The following is an 18,968-nucleotide window of genomic DNA, read 5'->3' as shown; positions in this document are numbered from 1 at the left end:
ATTCATAGGTTCATAGGACATGTTTAATTCTTGAAATAAGAATCTTTACATTCAAGTTCGTGTTCTCATTTGTTATTTTATTATTTTGCTGCGAGAGAATCAAGGTACACCAGGCGTTAGTTACTATAAACAAACGCCACCAAAATAGTGACAGTGATAATTGTAATAAAGAATCGATATATATTTCTATTAGTAACCGTTCGTAAAGCACTTCTTTTTTCCTCCTCCTCTTCCCGTCATCAATTACTTTTACCTTGCGGTCGCTACTGAGAAGCTTTGCTCAGGCACTCTCCGCCAGACACAAGACGAATGCATTTTCGCCCGAGGCTATCGCCCAATGAAAAACCGTGGTGCCAGCAAAAAGCGGCCAACTGCTGTAGCGAAGGTTCCTTTCATCGCAACAAATACTCATGATTCAAATAAAGAACACACACGTGGATCCGAGGAAGTGAAGCAGCATGATAACTTGAAAAACTTGGAGGTGATCGATCATCTAGAAAAAGAAACAGTATCCAGTTCGCGTCATGTAGCAACTGCGTATCTGGTTCGTGCCGCTGCTTTGATGACCATGAGCGAAGCAAACCCCATTCCCTTTGCAACTATTGCGCGAAAAAGTAGAGTTGGACTTGGAGAAGAAAGCTTACTCACACTAAGCTGTGTCAGTCCAGATACCAATGATATATTGTATTCCTGCAAGGCTAGTCAATCAGGACAGGCGTCTGTTATTGATTCACCTTTTGTGAGTGTAAAGAATCTTCGGTCGGTATCTCCAAAGCCTATCTGCATGTATATTTACATGTCGACCCCTAACCCTAATTCTAAATCTTTAGGTGGTATCTGCTTCTGAAAGCGAAGAAGAAGACGAGGACAACGCGGACCAAAAGAACAAAAGTAAAGCTGTCGTCAATTATAACGGGGTTATGGATGTTGTAGATAAAGTCACTACAGAGTCAACACGAGAGGTAAGTTGCTGGCGCAAAGGACTAAAAACTATCTATTGCTTTTGACAAATAACGGTACCTCATTTTGGACATTTACGTTTTTGACTCTAGATACATGATGGATTTAATGTAACCAACGGAGGGAGCAACGACTTCTCTATGTCATCGCCGATAGCTACTTCGATGGATATTGCATTAGTCGACGATACCGCTTCCGCATCTGTGACTAATGGGACTCTTCCCATGGCCGGAATTAATGATCCAAATGATAATGATACTATGTCAGGGGGTCCTCAAAGCCTGTTCAGGAATTCAGAATCCTTTGAGCCAGTGGGCTCGCTGATAACTGCACTCAGTTCAGAACTTGATACCCATAATACAATGTATGACTGCCTTGTATCAGACACCCCCGCCTCACCCCCAACGCAACAAATCCATCACTCTCAGCCAATATTTCGGTCATATCCTCTTCGTGAACGTACCATTCAACAGCGCCAACCGTACACTGTTGACAAGCAACAGCATGCCTATTTTTACAAAAAACGAACCAACAATATTGAGCAGCCTTCTTTGACGCGTATTACTTCTAATGAAGGTATTTTGTCTCAGAATCATCAGGACGACGAAGAAGACTCGGATTATGAAGAGAACCGAACTGAAAGAAACGCTTTGAAGGAGCCCGAGCTAATCATTCCGTCAAGGCGTCGATTTATTCGGACGCTACGTGGAAAAAATGAGTCAGCACTAGATTCTCTCATTCAGGACTTGGATAATGATGGCCTTCCATCAATTGATGAACTACGGCACCAATTTATGGCGCTACAGAGCGCAGGCTCGTTTTCACCAACTGCTGAAGATTTAGAACAATTCTCTTCCGATGATGTTTCATCTCCAAGCAATATGAAAAGGCGTCTTAAGAGACTTGTGCATCAACGGCTAGAGTCTTTAGATAATTTAGATGAAGGCCCAAAGAGCAACTCCAACACTCGAGCCTCTAATGTTACGAAAGCATATTCTAGCTCCAATCGCATTGGGTCATCATCACGACAACTATCCTTAAGCCCCCCTCCAATGGCGCATAGTGAAGATCTAGCTGACATTGACACCAATGCAAACAAGGTAGGGTCACCGAGGCCTGAAAATGAGCACGACATACGACCCACCAAGAGAAGTAAGAAATCATGGCAGCATGTACTTCCGCGATCATTTTTCAAACAACACAATCTCCCACAGGACCCTATAGAATTGAAAACGATGCGTTCAAAATGGTCACGCACAAAACCGCCGGGACGTCGGACTACATCTAAGCCAGATCACCTCTTACCGCCACATGTTGCTAAACGAAGGATTCCCTCAATGAAACAGGGCGACGATGGATTGAAAGATTTTTTTGCAAGGTTAGGTCAAGAGCAAGAGGAAAGCGAGGATGAAGCTGACCATACGGCCGTAGTCTCACAACATGCTAGTCCCGAAGACCGCGAAGACGTCCTTGAACATAATCTATTTAGAGACGAAGATTGGAGCTCACATCCTACATTGGATGACACCGTGGCCACTCGAGGTGGATTGTCCTGGACTAGAGTACGTCTCATGCTTTCAATATCGTGTTACATTTAATGCTTGAGTTCAATGCTTAGTATAATCCAAGGCTAATCTATTGATCGAATATTTGGCATTCGTAGCGAAATACTCAAAACTACCGAGCCTCTCTATCGCAACAGACAATTTCGTCCGACGAAGAAGACTTTAGTCTCAATGATAATGAAAGGAAAAGAAGAGTATTAGATTCTACATTACCATCATATTTCCCGTCCGTAAAAGCCATGCATCAGGCTTCTCATCGCAAAACAGAGGACTTGATCGACCGCATGATTGTTCGACAACGCCATGCAACTTCAACCTCCAGGAGACCATCATCTGCTACTATTTCAAGGAAGAGGCGTCGCATGGGTGGGGATCATTCATTCAGGGACATCCATCGTATAAACAGCTCAAGACCCTATTCGCGTCCACACAAACGCTCAACCCATTCCTTGAGAGCGGAAGTAAATGGTGAAGCCTCAGATTCTCAATCCGAGGCTTGGACTGAGTTTCGGGATCAGGATTTTGATACAGCGCCTAGGAAGCGTGCTGGGGGGGATTTGTTTGGGAACTATGATCTCACATATCGCCATATGCAAGTGAGCGAAAGCGACGATACAGATGATGACATTGTTGGTGGGCAGCTTCGTCTGACGCAAATGTTTAAGTCGCAAAGGGGTACCCACAGTCCCCACTATGCTCTCCCTAGATATGATTCCTTCAGAACTGCATCTCCAAAGCCTGTGGGTCCCTTACTTGGCATCCAAATTGTAACTAATAACAACTCCATGGTAAAGCCCCGTCATATTAATAATTCGCGGTCTGCATTCATTCAGAGAAGGACAAGAGTCAACCGGTCGAAGCAGCCACAAAAACAGGGAAAGCAAAAAAATGCTACTCCTCATACCTCTCGTGGCATGCTATACTCTGTTGTTGAAGATCTTCAACGGCCAGTAAAGACTAAAGAATCACGTCCAAAGGTTTCTTATTTGCCTTGGACAGCACGTTTTCAACCAGGCGGACCAGCACAGTACATCGATAAACCAGTCTTTCAATCTATTTCAAGGACAATACCGACGATGCAACGAGCTCAAGTTCCTGTACAACAACCTAACTTTGGTCGACTTGAGAAAAGGAGGCAAAAAACCCCTGAAAAAGTTGGCAATTGCTGTGAGCCAGAGCAGAGTAGATCATATGAGGAATCGGCGTCAACTCCTATTTTAAATTTTCAACCTCAGAGTACGGAATGTCCTACGGCCATACCACGTTCACGAGCTGCTTTTAAGCGAAACAAAAATGATATTGCATCCGAAGGGACTATTGCTAATGGACTATACTTCTCTCGCGACACCTACATCGGTCGTGGTTCCCTCACCCGCCTCTTGTCTTCGATATCAGCCCATGCGAACGATAAAGAGGCTATGGCGCAACCAACTATATTAGACCTAGCCTTTTTCGGCCGGCCCTTCATACCGAATTGGAAAGACATGACTAGCGTAGAGCATGATCTCGGGGTTGTTGTGCTGGATTGGAAAAGAAGGTTTCAGCTCATACAGGAGTGGTCAATTGCTCGTGAGACTCATTTGAGAAATGGTTCTGATGTCAGTACAGAGTTTATATCGGTCTTGGATGCTCTAGCTACTTTCGGAAATCTTCTGATCGAGCGATTTTCTGCCATGGAAAGGACTGAGCACACTTCATTTTGGCGAGTATTCAAATCGGCCGTGGTTGGACCTTTAGCACGTCTGATTGAATCCGAGAGGATTGAACGAAAGCGGTCTTTGGATGCAATTCTCGTACTTTGGACACGCTGGTCTTTAATGGCTTGGGCTGTTATTGCAGACTGCGTTTTGCTAACAGAGTATAGCCACGCTGACAGCGCAATTCGAGCTCTTATGGGACAGCTTCTTGACGTTAGCGATGCTGGGTTTTTAGCCCGGCTTTCAACTTCCTTGGATCCTCAGTATGGTGGATTAATAGGAGGCGAGGATGTAATCGAAATCTGGATCTGTTCAATTCATTTACTCAATAGATATTCGGAAGTGCGGACTGGCTCGTCTGATTTTTGGAGATCACTTAATCGTCAGCTGCAACATAGGTGGGAAGGTATCAACCAGAGCTTGGATGTCACTGGGGATCGCTCACAGTATTTGGAGTGGCAGATTCAAGCCAACCACTTCATGGACTTGCTACAGCAGCTCTGCAGGCTACACCAATTTGAGGCAAATGGGAGTTCAAACGCCTCAATCAAGGTAAAAGACAACTGGGGATTAGTTCGGTGGATGCTGGACCAAGATTGGCTAGGACGTGTTCCTTCAGAAAGTGCAGACGCAGAGTATCATGTCCGAAGGTTTCTTGTGTTTTGTCATTCAAGGATCCATATCTGGGATTGGTTTCCAAGTGTCGATGTCGTTGTGGGTGTGTATCGACATTTTTCGAAGCAAGGATTTCGAGACATGCCTACAGAGCCAGGCTATCGATTACCAGAATTTCTAAAGAGGATGATTACGCGGCTTCCACGGCGACATACACATGCTGGAGAGCAAATCACAAACGACAAGCTGACAGGACTGAATGTGAATATGTCGCTAGTGACGAGTGTAGAGGAACATGACAGATGTTTTGAGGTTTATCTCAAGGTCCTAGCAATGACTATCTGGTGGCAACTGTACCATATTGATCTGGATCAGGGTGAACCTGATGGCACACAAAGAGCACAAAAAACTATTGTCGATCAGTGGGATCGTTCAACAGATTCACTTTCATATCAAGGAGCTATCTATGAAGCATTAGACAGGGCAAATAAGATCAAAGTGTGCAAGCGGATGTTAGCTGCTATTTCCGTGCCTGTTAGTCTGACGATGCCTTCCTCGGAGGGATATACTTACTCTTCTGTCTGCAATCTCTGTAATCTTGCTCTCATAATTGACCTTTTGGTTCCGGACGTTCTGCGACCTTCCTCTGTTGGCCAGATTAGGAGTATTCTCCAGTTTGAAGAGAGTGATAATGCTTCGCGGACCATATCACTCGAATCTGTTTACTATCTTGGTACCATATGGCAACGTCAGCGTGAACACAAGTTTGAAGGCCGAGAGAGTGGGCGACAATTGACGAAGATTCTGGAAAATATTTTTAGTCGACTCGCATTTTTGTGTGACATATTTGAAAACGAATGGGTAGCCATAAGCGATGGAAGCGCAACCTCGACTTCCCTTGCGAATCAGCAGCAGCAACAGACGGGCATGATTGGCATCGTCGTGAGTCAGCTTTCTCGTTTACTACATCAGGAGAGATTTTTCTTCCCAAGACGTTTATCGTTTCCAAACATTGCATTCTTAGATCAGCGTAAGTTGATATGCCATTTATATAATCATCTGCTTTTTTTTATTTTTTTTTATTTTTATTTTTATTTTTATTTTATTTTTTTAATTATTTTAAAAACACGAACATTAAATATTGTCCTTATTATCTAGGACTAAGTCGCATCTTTAACCCTGAGGTCCCGTATCCTCCAAAGCTACGAGAGCAGGTCCTAGATGTGATCGTTCGGTTTTTGACATTAAGAAGAATGTATATGATACAGCATCAAGGATCGATAGTGAGGAAAGGGCAGGGAACCACTAATGTGGTAGAGGATGAATTCTCATGGCTCGATGACGAACGACTTGTATTTGATGAGAATGACCTGGAGGACTTTGTAGCACCACCTGGCAACTCACCATTAGACTCTATACCAAAAGCAACTCTTACTTCTATCAACACAGCTACAAACCCTTCATGTACCCCAATGGATCTTCCCGAGAATAATGATTTTGGCCATGTGCTCTGGTCATGGGTATATCCTTCTCTACTAGAGCTCGTCAAAATCCACCAGCAAACCCTCATCAATGCCGCAGACCCGCATCAACCAATACAAAATCCTACTTCATTGGCTGTAGAGTATTTATCAAAGCAGGGCACATGGATAGCCCTGGGAATATTGGCAGACTGTGGAGTAATTCTTCTCAAACAACATCATTTGAAAATGCATGATATTACAGGCATTTTTGGGCAAAAGCCATCATACACGCCATGGATGCAATTTAAGGTGTTACAGAACCAGCTTGTGTGGGCGACACGTGTAGCGGAGTCCTGGCCAGAGGTGCTAATGGAACATGAAGATCTTTTTTTGAGATTGTGGTTCGCCACAATTGGACTTCCAGCTCACGAGCTTACACTACAACACCGATTCACGAAAGCTATTGCCGATATTGTCAGGGTGGGAAGCCAAAGCCTTTCAGGTCAAAATTCAGGTCTTTGTAAGGAATTATTCAAAAACCTACCGAGCGCACCCCTGGATCTTGGGCATTTACATGGAAATAAGTCTGCTACAGACCAATGGTCAAAGAGTGTGAAGGAGAAAGCATGGTGGCACCAGAAGCTAATGAGAGACAGGCCAAAGCTGATTGAACGAGTGCTTTCTAATATGGGAGAGCATTGTCGTTCTGTACGTGATGATATCTCACCTTATCGAGCAGCTGCGGTCAAGGGTCGATGTCAAGGTTATCTGAATATGTTGCTAATTCGTATCAAGGCTGACGCGGAGGTTCGTCTTATTTAAAAAGTAGACATTGGTGCAAGGATCGTAGGCCTTTGAGAATGTTCGAGCCGTTAATTTTGAATGTATCAATTCATTGTATCTACATAGAGGTTAGAGTCGAAGCGACTGGCATTAGAGACTATGCAACTTGCTGATTTCTCGCACCTAGTGATAGGGTACATCATGCAGCATTGCGGCGTGATCATCAAAGACTCTGGACTTCTTAGGACCGATGACTCCATCCTTAACTTTTTGACATCTTCTCAGCATTTTCCTCAACCCCCAGTGTAAGTTGATGATTAGAATTATGTTAAAAAATTAATTGTCATGGCTGTCAAATAACGACAATATTGCTATACTCTTTCACTTCATTTGTAATTTAGCGACTGCATCCAAATTGTTACCAGAATTCGTGGCTATGCCATGCTTTACAACGATGGGGAAGACCACTTTTTCCAAGATGTTTTAGAAATGATCCTGTCGCAGTTAAAGCTCGTTCATGGGAAAAATAGTATGCGGTTCGATTGGCCAGAGAGGGAACCGTCTGCTGGAGGTGCCCTTGTAGCCAACGTAGTGACGATGAGGATCTCAGATCGCGGCAATTCGTGTGATGTGACTTTAACTCCTAATGGAAGTGAAGTTCAGTTCTTATCTGCATTTCCGATGGGATCTGAGCTTGGTATCCAGAACGAGAACGCGACAGCTTTACCTATAAATAACAAAGCTCCATTGAGAAGACGTAATACCGGGATGACATCCTTACGACATTTAGTTGGTCAGCCATGGCGAGTTATTATTCAAGCTCTACTCTCAAGTCGTGCAGAGGATCAGTTAAGCCCATATGAAGAGACACAGGAAGCATTATGGGCTTTAACAGCGTCATTGGATAATTCTGGTGTATTTGGTGAGAACTGGAGACAATGGTAAGACATTTGCCAATAGTTAGTTATTTTAAATTGACTATTAGAATTATGATGTGCTTTGACATCTGCCTTATCGTTTTTGATTTGACTGTGTCTGATTCTGGTGCTATTTTTGCTTGCCTCATGCTTGCCTTTTTCTTATATATGCACAGGAACGCGATCACGAGCTCTTTCCGTGTAATGGTATTCGTTTCTATTACACGCCCTCTATTGACGGCTTTTTTGGGCTCTGAGGGTTACCGGAGCATCCGGCCAGCGTTCTTACAGGGGGAAGGTGGAATCATTAGCACTGCATTAAGGCTGCCTCGACGGCTTGATTTAATTATTATCGCAGCAGCCGCTTGCCGTTGGACCATCTCAGTAATTGAAGGACTGGCTGGTAGTGTAGACGCAATGATCCATCAGCTGCGTAAGGAGCCGCAAGCGCAGATGTCAGCTGAGCTTGCAGGTCAACGATATTGCATGAATACTGCTCTGATGGCCATACAGAGTTTCCAATATGAGACGGCCATGTTGTTCCCTTCATTGTTACAATGCTTGGTAGGCTGTCTCGATCTAATCAATATTGAGTGGCTTCAGATTGTCAGAGAGCGTCTTGGCGACCTAAGACCTGTAATTGAGGCACAAAATCCGTTTATGGAGAATTCTAAAGACACGTTACGGGCAATACATCTGTTTGGGCAGGTCCTTCAGATCATTCGGACAATCCTTCCTGTCTTGATCAAAGTACAGGCTCAGTATCCTGACTTTTGTACGTTCGGTTCTAAAAAATGGATCATAGCATTTTTATTATAATTGTAGATCGTCGCGTTAATAATCTTTATCTATTTAATGGTATTCATAGATGTCATCGACAAACGTAATGGTGCATGGCAAAACGCCGTTCTAGTTCTAGCTCAATGTGCACTTGATCGTGGGTTATTCTTGATGCAATATCTCGGAGGAGCAACTCCAGACGAGCGATCATCAGATGAAAGTATTTACTTGAATGAAGGACATGGTTCGAGCCTATGGTTTGAGAATTTCATGACTAAGCGCATGTCAGATTATACTATCAAAGCTGATCAGATTTCAGGGACATGGAATTTGTCTTCGGCAGAAGCTCGACTGCCAGATTTTTTGGAACAACTAACTAAACTTGCGCCTCTTGAAAGAAGGGTACATGTTGAGCTTCATAAAATTTCGTCCTTGGAGTGCTGGCGAAGCGATGTCTTGTCATGGAATTCTGAAGCGGCAAAAGCGCATGATGAGCCTTCCAGTAATATAAATCAACAATCACACCAGCAACAGCAAAAATTACACTCAATTTTACGAGACACAAAAAATACAGCTTCACGAGAGCAGAAGTGGTGCTTATTGAAGAAGCAGGACTGGGTCTTGTGGAGCTTTTTAAGCTCATTTCTTGATTTTTGTAGATCAGCATCAGCAATCAGCCCAAGGTTCCAACGACAGGTTCAACGAGGCTTCCATTTATTGCTAAAAGATCCCGATGCAGTGAACCCAAGCATTGTTTTGGGATCTGTCCCACAAAACCACTCCGTTTGGCGACATTTGCTAGACCATAGTGTAGACCCATTCTCGGATGGCAAGACCCAAACTTCATCATGGAATATCCTTCAATGGTGCATGGCTAAAGAGTGGAGGTTAGCCTTAATGGAATACCCAGAGCAATCTAATTTTGTTTTTGCTTCGGATCCAGAACCAGCACCGTGGCTCTTTTAAGATTAGCTAGAATAAAAATATTAAAATGCTGTGACTTTTATAAAATGCCGTACAGGCCTTTCTCATTAGCAAAGTACAGGATTGATACTTCAATTGGTTCGCGCAAAGTGGGTCCTGCAACTGGATGGGTTGATTGCTGATTGGTAGACGCCTGTCTATAGAGGCTTGATGCGACGTACGACTAACTTCTTTAATCACAGACACAACAGCGCTAATCCCAAGGGGCTAAATAAGGCTCTTAAAGCTATTCAAAGACGGTATATCTGAAGACACAATCCAATTGATTGCCGAGCAATTTATGGTACGTCCGTACTCTTAGGCGAGGGCATCGTTTTACTTAAAGGTACGTTAACGGAGGCACTCGACTCGGATCTGGTTCTTAGGAAGACGCTTGAAGAGCTCGGCCCAGGTATACGGGGAATTCCATCGCATATTGTTGGTTTTAGTTTTAGTCACGTGTAGAGGGTTCGCCACCAACTATTTAACGAGCAACAGCTCAGGAAAATCTGGCTCCTTGTTCCTTATTTTTACACAAGAGCCATTTGAGTACTGACTGTTCTCGTCCAGTCTTTGAGTAGTGTGTGTGTTCTTTTATTGTGTTAGAATTATTTATCTATCTGCAGCTGGAAGTGACCGGCTTCATAATCCACCAAAACGACCTAAATCTCCTACCACATCTGCCCCTAAATTTTGCAACAATATCAAGGTTCATATATCACGTGAATATGCCTATATACGTCCGAAAATGACAACGGTTGGCACCACATTTCTGCCTTGCCTCCTAGACATCGCTCCGACATGCAACCGTTTGTAGACGAAAAAAAGCAAGATATCAATATCATTAATGAGATTAAGGACATGACGAATAAAGCGGGAATGCTTGCTGACATTACAAATGAGTATTCACAAGCAAGTTCTTTGGAGAAGGAAATGAAATTACATTTGCGAATGATTCATGTGTTAGTGGGGACTCGGGTTGATATTCGAAATAGTAAGTTTATTAGATGTAATGATAGGCGAGAAGGAGAGGCCAAGGGAGCTTTATTCATAAAAGCTTTGTTATCTTCTAACTATGATACCGTCATTCTTTAATAGTTGATCAGGTCCTTCAGGAGCGATTAGATGCACTTACGACCTTACGTGCAGAATTGGCAAATCAGCATAGTGTTTCATTGCAGTCAGGATCAGAGACTATAGAGGGCGAACCAACGTCAAGACTGAGTCTCCAAAATACCAGAGATCCATGTCATAATCATGATGAAAGTCGTTTGACCGATGGATGTCAAGATGTGCGAACAGACTTTGTGATGGAATCTATTCAACTGCTTAAGAGACTTGAGGAAATTCTATTGACACTTGTGCGGGATCGAGGTAATCGGTCTTGATATTAACTCTGTGCTTTTCTACAGATACAGAATGCCCTGAGAGGACATATCCTTGACATGATACTTCTATAGAAATACATGATCCATCAAACGACAAGGAGCTTCTAGGACTAATGGACCAACGCATGATTCATACGATGCTCGAGATTATTGTCTGCTGGGGGATTTATCCATGTTTATTGCCTGGAGTCGGTATGCCTCTCCACTGCCGAGTTCGATCCAACACTATGCAAAAGGAGCTTTTCGCCACTGAATCAGGGACAGGAATCACAGCCAGCACTAACAATAGCACCGATACCTCTGATGTCGCCGAGAATCTTGTTACCCAGTATAAACTTACAAACCTTTTATGGTCCATCATCGAGCCTTTGGCGAAAATTACCGTGGCATACTCTCCAAAAGTGACACGATTTACAACTTTAGGAAGTATCCTGGCCAGTCGACATGTACCTGATTTGTATGCGGCTTTATTACAATTGGCGTATCACCCGCTCCCAAAGCCTATTAGAGAAGCAGGGGTAGACCCACTAACACCATCAGTGACGACCTCAATTCAGACGAAGCGGACTCCGGCGAACCTGATGTCTAGAACAGTAAAGCCGCTCTCTGCTGAGGCAGTAAACCTATCAAAAGATGCAGCAGACTCAAAATGGCAAACGGAGGTAACTCAAGGTAGCGGACTTGGGATCGAAAAAGCGCGCCAGCTTCAGCAAAAAGAGGAAAGCGCCAAATTGTTTCATGACTTGTTCTGGAGCACAGAGGCAGCTAAGTCCTTAGAATCGCTGACTATCCTTCTATCCTCATCATCGCCAAAGCATCTGACTCCCACATGGCTTAAGGCTGTTAGTGGGCGATTCTTATCTCAAATCCTACTTCGTCCTGGTGGTGTCCGAGTCGTACTGGAGTACATGCAGGGCAGCTCGGAGATTATAAAGTTGGATCAACTGGAGAGGATCGCGCGGTTGGTAACTTGCGTTCCTGATCAGATGTCATCGGTCCACGAATACTATCGCACCATCTGCCCTGAGCTTCTTGAGATAATAGAGCTGGATTTAAAACTAGACGATCCAGACCAAACTAATGAGGCAAAGAAACAGCATATTCTTCCAAGCCCGCAGTTGGTTCAAACTACGACATTTGTTATCAACAAGTTGATGATGAAAAACCCAGCCATTTGTCAGGTGGAAATTGTTGCAAAAGAAATTGAACCACTATGGAAATGGGGTACTCAGGCTAACCAGAAAATACCAGTCATGTCAGACACCGCCTCCATGCCAGTTGGTGAGGAAGGAGACGGCGATGACCTTGAGTTGGACCCACTAGTAGCCTCCGAATTCGAAATTTCAAAAGCCACAATGTTCTTGCACTCGCTCCTTGTCGGCAATGAACCTTCACCTGCTCTTTTTCAAGCATTTCTAGGGCAAGCTGCACAAAGTCTCTATAGGCTGTATGAATTTCTGTCTCAAGTGCGATCTGTTCTGCGTGAGAAGGTCCGGGAATTATTGATATCATATTTAAGGATCTTAGACCCAAGAGAAACTGTTGAGGTCCTTAAAGCAATTGTAATGCGTAGGCGTATGCCTGTGCCCCCGTCAAAGCCTTGGCAAGCTTTAGTGTCGTATACTGGACGTAAGATCGCAGACCTTGTCGAGATGGGCACTATTGGCGAGAGCTACTTTGCTCCTGGTCCAACTGGCGGTGCCGTTCTGCGTTGTAGGAGGTGAGCTAGGGTTATGTCCTTTGTCATGTTCTGTTCAGCTTGAAATACTTACAGTAGGTATGGAACGCAATCCTCCATTTTGCAATAGAACTCAAGGCCATAGTGCCGCAACTCAGCTTGAGTTAGATGTTGATGTGTTTTTAGACTTTTTAAGTGAACTCGAGGCTGGGGATCATCAAGGAGACATTTCAGGAGATCTCTATGTGTATCTATTAGACGAATATCATGCAAGTAAGGCTCGTGGAACTAATTCAGTATCACCAAGGAGGTAAGCCCTTATAACGGCAAAAACTTATTAGCATTAGTTTTAGTATTAGCATCTGTAATAGTCCTGAGTTTATAGAACTCACAAACACATCAAATATACTCGATATAGGATGCTTACAATGCTTCAGCTTATCCTAAGTATGACACAAAAGTTGGGCCCAAGCATCATGAGCAAAGTAACCCAGATCATTGGGCTGGCAAGCAATATTTTGGAGCATCAAATGGCCGATCCAACTGAATTGTCTGATAGTGAAGATGCCGAGACCAGTATAGAAATCGTGGGTCTGGTATTGACCCTACTCTCTGCTATCTTGACAGGTAAAAGCTGTATAAATATTTTAGTGTATCGCTCTCGCTGTGCCATGATCATTAATACTTATCTATATTTCGATTACTCAGAGAATGAACATTTTTCAGAACAAGATCGACATCTTCTGTCGTTGATACTGACTCAATTGAAGAGGCTTTCTGACCATCCTCTGATTGAGATCCGGAGAGTTGCACATGATTTGCGGACGTTGATCCCTACTCGTCTGGATAACAGCTTTAACATGAAGGATGCTCCGCATAAGACAGAAATGGAAATTGAGATGGAAAAATATGCCTCAGCACTAGCTGCGCTTCAAGATAGCTTGCTCCCTGTTCGGGCTCATGGACTTCATATCCTTCGTGAAATGATTCTTTCCAAATCGATCCTCCTTACACGTTCATTTGGTGGAGATGAAGCAGAAAGAGAATTAGACCATACTCTGGACATTTTTGTCCAACACATCCAGGAACCAGATTCCTTCATATACTTGAACGCCGTCAAATGTTTGGCAGCTTTGACAGACGCCCATGGACCTGAAATCTTGAAGAAGCTGATGAAGATCTATTCAAATGAGGATGGCAGACAGACATTAGATACGAGGTTGAGGGTTGGGGAGGCCCTTGTACAAACGGTACAACGGTGTGGGGATGCATTAGGTGGTTATTTGAATGCACTTCTACCTGGCCTTTACAAAGTTATGAACACTACAATAGACAAGAGTGTTGTAGAGGCGAGGGAGCAAGAGAAAAAAAAAGCCATAGAAAAGTTGAAATTGCAGAAGGCATCTGAGGCATTGCTGACGCCAGAGGAACGGCAGCAAAAATGGAGAACTGAACAAGAAAATAGGAAAATGCAAAATAGCCAAGGAACCCATGAGGACAATGATGAACAAAGTGATCCGGTTGTGGATGTAGCTTCACTTTTACGCTCAAGTGCCCTGACAATTCTAGCTACAGCAGCAGAAACATGTCCTACAGCATTGCTACCTGAGATGCGGTTTCTGATTGACTGGGTACTCTCGATTCTTGATCTGGATCGACAAGTAGAAGTTCGTAGAGGAGCATCATTAGTAATGGTTTTGCTGGTTAGAGCACTAGGTACCCATTCGCTTTATAAGATAGAGAGTGATCAACTTAAACGCGCCTACAGGACGCTGCGATATGTTGAAGAAGTGGACGAAGATGCGCTTTGTCGAGCACAGGCGCGTACAGGCATCGCAGATTTGGATGCGATTGTGAGGATGGAATTGAGTGGCGAAACAGACAGTTCGAGGAGCAGAACTCAAACGACAAGACTTGCAAGTCCGTTATTGACTGAAATCCGTTATAAGTAAAAAAATAGTGATGTAATAAACTGAAGCCCAGTTACAAATTCCTGTGCCACCAAGGAGATCCATTAATTTTTGCATTTCCTTATTCCATTACACCATGTCATCATCTACAGATCGGGAGGATAAATTCTTGCCATCACCGGCGGTGCATCGGACGCCACAACAGCATGCGTTATCCAAGATTGTCTCAGCCATTGCATTCTACTGGATTGCATCTCTATCAGTTGTATTCTTGAATAAGACTATCCTGTCTGGATCAGAATTTAAGTTCCCATTCCCGCTCTTCGTTACCCTCTTCCAGCTAGTTGTTGCGTTGATATTACTAGTTGTCTCTGGGCATCTTGGCAAGCGGTATGTATCTTTTAATACGTTTGCTTTACAACTGAAGTTACTCGTCTTCTGTAAGCTAAATATATAGCTTTATTTATTTATTTATTCATATTTATTCCTGACAGTAATCGGACTTTCTCTATGGTCCCTCCATTTGAATTTGATCCAGAAGTAGCCCGAAAAATTGCACCTCTTTCGGTCGTCTATGTGTTAATGTTGACACTTAATAACTTGTGTCTCCAACTGGTGGAGGTGACATTCTATCAAGTGGCTCGTTCACTTTCCATCTTTTTCAATATCCTCTTCACATTTACGATGCTCCGTCAGACGACTTCGCCAGCGGCAGTGTTTTCCTGCGCAATTGTGGTTTTAGGCTTTTTTGTAGGATCCTATGGAGAAACCAATTTCTCGTGGCCAGGATTGTTGGCGGGTGTTGGATCCAGTATTTTTGTGGCATTGTATGGCATCTATGTAAAGAAGACTCTGGCACTTGTAGATAACAATCAGTGGAAACTGCTACATTACAACACCTCGATTTCCATCTTGTTGTTGTTGCCACTTGTCCTATTTTCGGGCGAACTGAGTGAGATTTGGGCTGAAGTTTACTTTTTGGGTGATTTAGGATTCTGGTTTTTGATGACTCTTACTGGCGTAGCAGGGTTTTTGATTAATACAGCCATGTTCCTACAGATTAAGTATACAACCGCGTTGACCAATACGATCTCTGGAACTGCTAAATCCTGTGTCCAGACATTGTTAGCCATGGTATTCTACCAGAACCCTATTTCTGCAATGGTATGGGGGGGGGGTTTTTTTTGAGCTTGTATCACATAATACCCTATCCTTGGAAGTTTACTAAGAACTAATTCTTACTTCTATTGATATTTGTAGAATGGGTTCGGCATTTTCTTGAGTTTATTCGGCTCAGGATTGTACTCTTGGGTGCGCTACACAGAAATGCAACGCAAATAACGGCCTTGCGTTATAATTTACCCATTTTTTCTGAGATGCAAAAGTAATTCATATCCGTTGTTCTCTTTTATGTGGCAGGAGTATTAAATAAACAATATGGCAGAACAGCGTTTGCATTTAAAAAATATGTGTCTATAAATAAGCTCGTATTATCACTACCCGATCCTGACGTACTTTGACCACAGTCTTGTAAGAAGATCTTGTTGGGCCAAGTGATGCACTTGATCCCGGAAGGGCTGTCTAACATCAAGCGCCATTCGGTTGCAGTTAATTCGTGCCTGCACTCTCAACAAACCCTGCTGATCCTTGCTCTCCTTGCACAAATGACTGACTAACTCCAAAAATGATACATCAAACACCAGATCTAAAAATAATTGGGGAGAAAGGACACTACTACCACTACCGCCTACCCTATGTGGACTATGTACCACTTGGCTCTTGCCAGCCCCACTACCTCCTCCATTCAGAATGAAAGGACCACCAGCACCCACGGATCCCCTTTTGACAATTGGCGTCCCATTGGCGTCAAGCTTCGGTCTAAACACGGTTCCAGACGACTGCACTCTTGGGGATATGTTCGATGCCGATGACAAGGTCGGAGTACCAAAGAATTGCCCTAGTGCGGCTGTTACTCCTTGTTGATTTCCTGCACCTCGTCCTACTCCAGCTCCGGGTCCAGACCCTCCAGCACCATTATTACCAAAAGATCCTGAGCTCCCAAATGGTGTAGGGATCGCCATCCCTGGATTCAGCCCTACAGTGGGTGTGGAGGAGGGCATGCTTGGTATATTAGAAGGAGCCATTGCTAAAGTTCCTCTTCCAGAAAATGTAAGCGCTCCGTGCTCATGTGCAAGCCGAATAGCAGCAAAGGCTTGATTATAATCTACTCGTGGAAGGAATTGCTGCAATGCTGCGCTTGCCAGCGGCTCCTGCAGTTGCATACAACTATCGATGGCTCTCAAAGCAAACGCAGAAGGTACGGGCAATTGTTGATGATGACCACCAGCAATAGGCATTCCTCCAGTGACTATGGGCAGGCCTGGCGGTGGCGGCGGTGGTAGAGAAGAAGGCCCTGTTAGGGCTGGTCCTGGTGATCCTGATGATCCTGGTAAGCCTAGCGAAGAAAACATGGGCCCTGGCGCGCCGTGGGGTCCAGGGAGTTGCTCTGGACCTAGAGACATAAGATTCATCCCATTTGTCTCTGGTGCTGGCGCTGAATTAGATGTAAGACCAAGTCCAATAGGGGGCCCAACGCTGCCACCATTCATGGCGGACAATGAAGTCAGAGTTGGATATACCGTTTCATTCAGAGAGCCGAACGAACCTGAAAGAGGAACCCCTCCTTGTGAGGGTACGATGGCCTGCGATAGTGCTGGCGAAAATGAAGATGGTGGAGCAATTATTGATGGGGTATGGGTATATGCAGACCAGACCCGACGATCGAGCCGATCCAAATCTATAAAACAACGAGAGGCCACCATGCACCCATAAAGAAATGATGCCAATGTATCCTGATGCTTTCCATCTAAGTAATATAGATCTGTAAGGCATAGAGCATAACGTGTGATACTCGCACATGTTTTGGGTGAACTTGCATAAAGTGCAGATGTTGCTATCGACCTGGTCAGGCCACGCTGCGAATCAAACCTCTCCTCCGCTAGTAATGCAGCCTCCGCTACAATTTTTTTACTCAATGCATTCGATTCAAACGCCAGCTGGTCTTCAAACACCTGAATTAGTAGCTTTAAGAATCGCTGATGCGCCCCAGGGACTGCCTCCAGAGCCTTCCCAGCATCACCATTGCTGAGCATTGCGATGATTTTGACCCGTGGGTCAGTCCAGGATCCCAAACTATCCATTGAAGTGGTAAACAATGCATAGTAGCCAAACTCGCTCAAAGTAAGCTTTGCATTTTCAGGCAGGATTGATGTAATAGCACCAACCAGTAAGGCACCAAAAACATCAATAACGCCACGCAGACGTACCCAGCTAAAGAGTTTCAAAATTGCACTATGTCCTGCGTCCTCATCAACCATTGCCACGTAAGATGCAGCAACCCCGCGTTGTTGTTGTTGTGGCTGTAGTTGTTGCGGCTGCTGTTTGTAATTATTGGTGTTGCTATTAGCGTTTATAGAGATCGGTTGATGTTGAGATCGACTGCAATGTATCCCGCGGCTCCCGCCGGCAATTCTGCCTACTACAGACGGCAATAAACCCTGTACCATATCCAGTGCTGCCATCCGCGTGATCTGAATAGGATCAAGATCGGATGAGAACAATGCATCAAGACAGTTCAATGATGTGACATCCTTCAGATCAACACCTAAAGCCTGGGCCCTTCCTAATACTGCACATAATGGCACCAAAACACTATAGACTTGGCAAAGCTCTAAGTGAAATAATGAAGCCATGAAGATGATGAGCACTATCATATAAACATCTAAGGGCGACGCTCTGAACATACTTGAATAATATATTTGATTCTAGTAGAAAAGTAAACAAAGTACCTCCATGTATGCTTTTGTCAAGAGCTTCTGCTGCTGCACGTCCATAGCCAGACAAGAAATCCCATTGTCTACCATTGATACCGATTGCAAGGCAACGCAGCTTCAGGTCAGTGATTCGATTAAATGGAATGAAAAAGGTTCCTTATCAGTGTCAGTCTTTCAATATAATCGTACCCTTCATCTAAACGTCCTGTCATACTGCATTAAGACTAGAGACGCAATTCTTGCACTTACTTGCAAGTTAAACTCAAGAATACCATAGGTTCGAGTATAGAGTGACATGAGTTGACAGATATCCATTGTGCGCGCCTCATCCTCCTTAGCCTGCGTCTCTCTTTTAATACGCTCTTGGCTTTCGGCGTCCATAGCGGCTGAACCATCAACATCCATAGCACTCCCAT

General features: G+C 44.0%; 4 protein-coding genes across 4 annotated transcripts; 3 read left to right on the top strand and 1 right to left on the bottom strand.

Moving 5' to 3' along the window:
* Nucleotides 1-52: 52 nt before the first annotated feature.
* BCR41DRAFT_350193 (hypothetical protein) lies at nt 53-9,777 on the top strand. Its single transcript, XM_022023624.1, has 10 exons — nt 53-104; nt 209-739; nt 831-962; nt 1,053-2,522; nt 2,624-5,867; nt 5,996-7,107; nt 7,210-7,388; nt 7,485-8,024; nt 8,177-8,775; nt 8,869-9,777. The coding sequence occupies exons 2-10, from the start codon at nt 338-340 to the stop codon at nt 9,744-9,746; spliced, it is 8,556 nt and encodes a 2,851-aa protein (XP_021883145.1). The 5' UTR covers nt 53-104; nt 209-337; the 3' UTR covers nt 9,747-9,777.
* A 1,345-nt stretch (nt 9,778-11,122) lies between these two features.
* On the top strand, nt 11,123-14,805 carry BCR41DRAFT_23073 (hypothetical protein). Its single transcript, XM_022020065.1, has 4 exons — nt 11,123-12,851; nt 12,940-13,119; nt 13,228-13,436; nt 13,518-14,805. The coding sequence occupies exons 1-4, from the start codon at nt 11,245-11,247 to the stop codon at nt 14,759-14,761; spliced, it is 3,240 nt and encodes a 1,079-aa protein (XP_021883144.1). The 5' UTR covers nt 11,123-11,244; the 3' UTR covers nt 14,762-14,805.
* BCR41DRAFT_350187 (triose-phosphate transporter family-domain-containing protein) lies at nt 14,762-16,181 on the top strand. Its single transcript, XM_022023623.1, has 3 exons — nt 14,762-15,109; nt 15,214-15,883; nt 15,980-16,181. The coding sequence occupies exons 1-3, from the start codon at nt 14,856-14,858 to the stop codon at nt 16,058-16,060; spliced, it is 1,005 nt and encodes a 334-aa protein (XP_021883143.1). The 5' UTR covers nt 14,762-14,855; the 3' UTR covers nt 16,061-16,181.
* Nucleotides 16,062-18,798, bottom strand: BCR41DRAFT_23229 (hypothetical protein). The gene is made up of 3 exons (XM_022020075.1): nt 18,742-18,798; nt 18,568-18,635; nt 16,062-18,449 (listed from the first exon to the last, which is right to left on the bottom strand). The coding sequence occupies exons 1-3, from the start codon at nt 18,762-18,764 to the stop codon at nt 16,216-16,218; spliced, it is 2,325 nt and encodes a 774-aa protein (XP_021883142.1). The 5' UTR covers nt 18,765-18,798; the 3' UTR covers nt 16,062-16,215.
* Nucleotides 18,799-18,968: the final 170 nt, after the last annotated feature.

This window comes from Lobosporangium transversale, assembly GCF_002105155.1.
Source record: "Lobosporangium transversale strain NRRL 3116 chromosome Unknown BCR41scaffold_11, whole genome shotgun sequence".
Taxonomy (NCBI): Eukaryota; Fungi; Mortierellomycota; class Mortierellomycetes; order Mortierellales; family Mortierellaceae; genus Lobosporangium; species Lobosporangium transversale.
This window is presented reverse-complemented; position numbering and strand designations above follow the sequence as displayed.

What these genes read in the sequence shown, in the direction of transcription:
- BCR41DRAFT_350187 (XM_022023623.1), top strand. Translation starts at nt 14,856, where the DNA reads ATGTCATCATCTACAGATCGGGAGGATAAATTCTTGCCATCACCGGCG. An exon ending in TCTGGGCATCTTGGCAAGCG is followed by an intron (nt 15,110 to 15,213) that starts GTATGTATCTTT and finishes TATTCCTGACAG; the next exon opens with TAATCGGACTTTCTCTATGG. An exon ending in AGAACCCTATTTCTGCAATG is followed by an intron (nt 15,884 to 15,979) that starts GTATGGGGGGGG and finishes TGATATTTGTAG; the next exon opens with AATGGGTTCGGCATTTTCTT.
- BCR41DRAFT_23073 (XM_022020065.1), top strand. Translation starts at nt 11,245, where the DNA reads ATGGACCAACGCATGATTCATACGATGCTCGAGATTATTGTCTGCTGG. An exon ending in GCCGTTCTGCGTTGTAGGAG is followed by an intron (nt 12,852 to 12,939) that starts GTGAGCTAGGGT and finishes ATTTTGCAATAG; the next exon opens with AACTCAAGGCCATAGTGCCG. An exon ending in AATTCAGTATCACCAAGGAG is followed by an intron (nt 13,120 to 13,227) that starts GTAAGCCCTTAT and finishes TACTCGATATAG; the next exon opens with GATGCTTACAATGCTTCAGC.
- BCR41DRAFT_23229 (XM_022020075.1), bottom strand. Translation starts at nt 18,764, where the DNA reads ATGACAGGACGTTTAGATGAAGG. An exon ending in ACAGGACGTTTAGATGAAGG is followed by an intron (nt 18,636 to 18,741) that starts GTACGATTATAT and finishes TATCAATGGTAG; the next exon opens with ACAATGGGATTTCTTGTCTG. An exon ending in TGACAAAAGCATACATGGAG is followed by an intron (nt 18,450 to 18,567) that starts GTACTTTGTTTA and finishes TATTTCACTTAG; the next exon opens with AGCTTTGCCAAGTCTATAGT.
- BCR41DRAFT_350193 (XM_022023624.1), top strand. Translation starts at nt 338, where the DNA reads ATGAAAAACCGTGGTGCCAGCAAAAAGCGGCCAACTGCTGTAGCGAAG. An exon ending in GTATCAAGGCTGACGCGGAG is followed by an intron (nt 7,108 to 7,209) that starts GTTCGTCTTATT and finishes GTATCTACATAG; the next exon opens with AGGTTAGAGTCGAAGCGACT. An exon ending in CATTTTCCTCAACCCCCAGT is followed by an intron (nt 7,389 to 7,484) that starts GTAAGTTGATGA and finishes TTTGTAATTTAG; the next exon opens with CGACTGCATCCAAATTGTTA.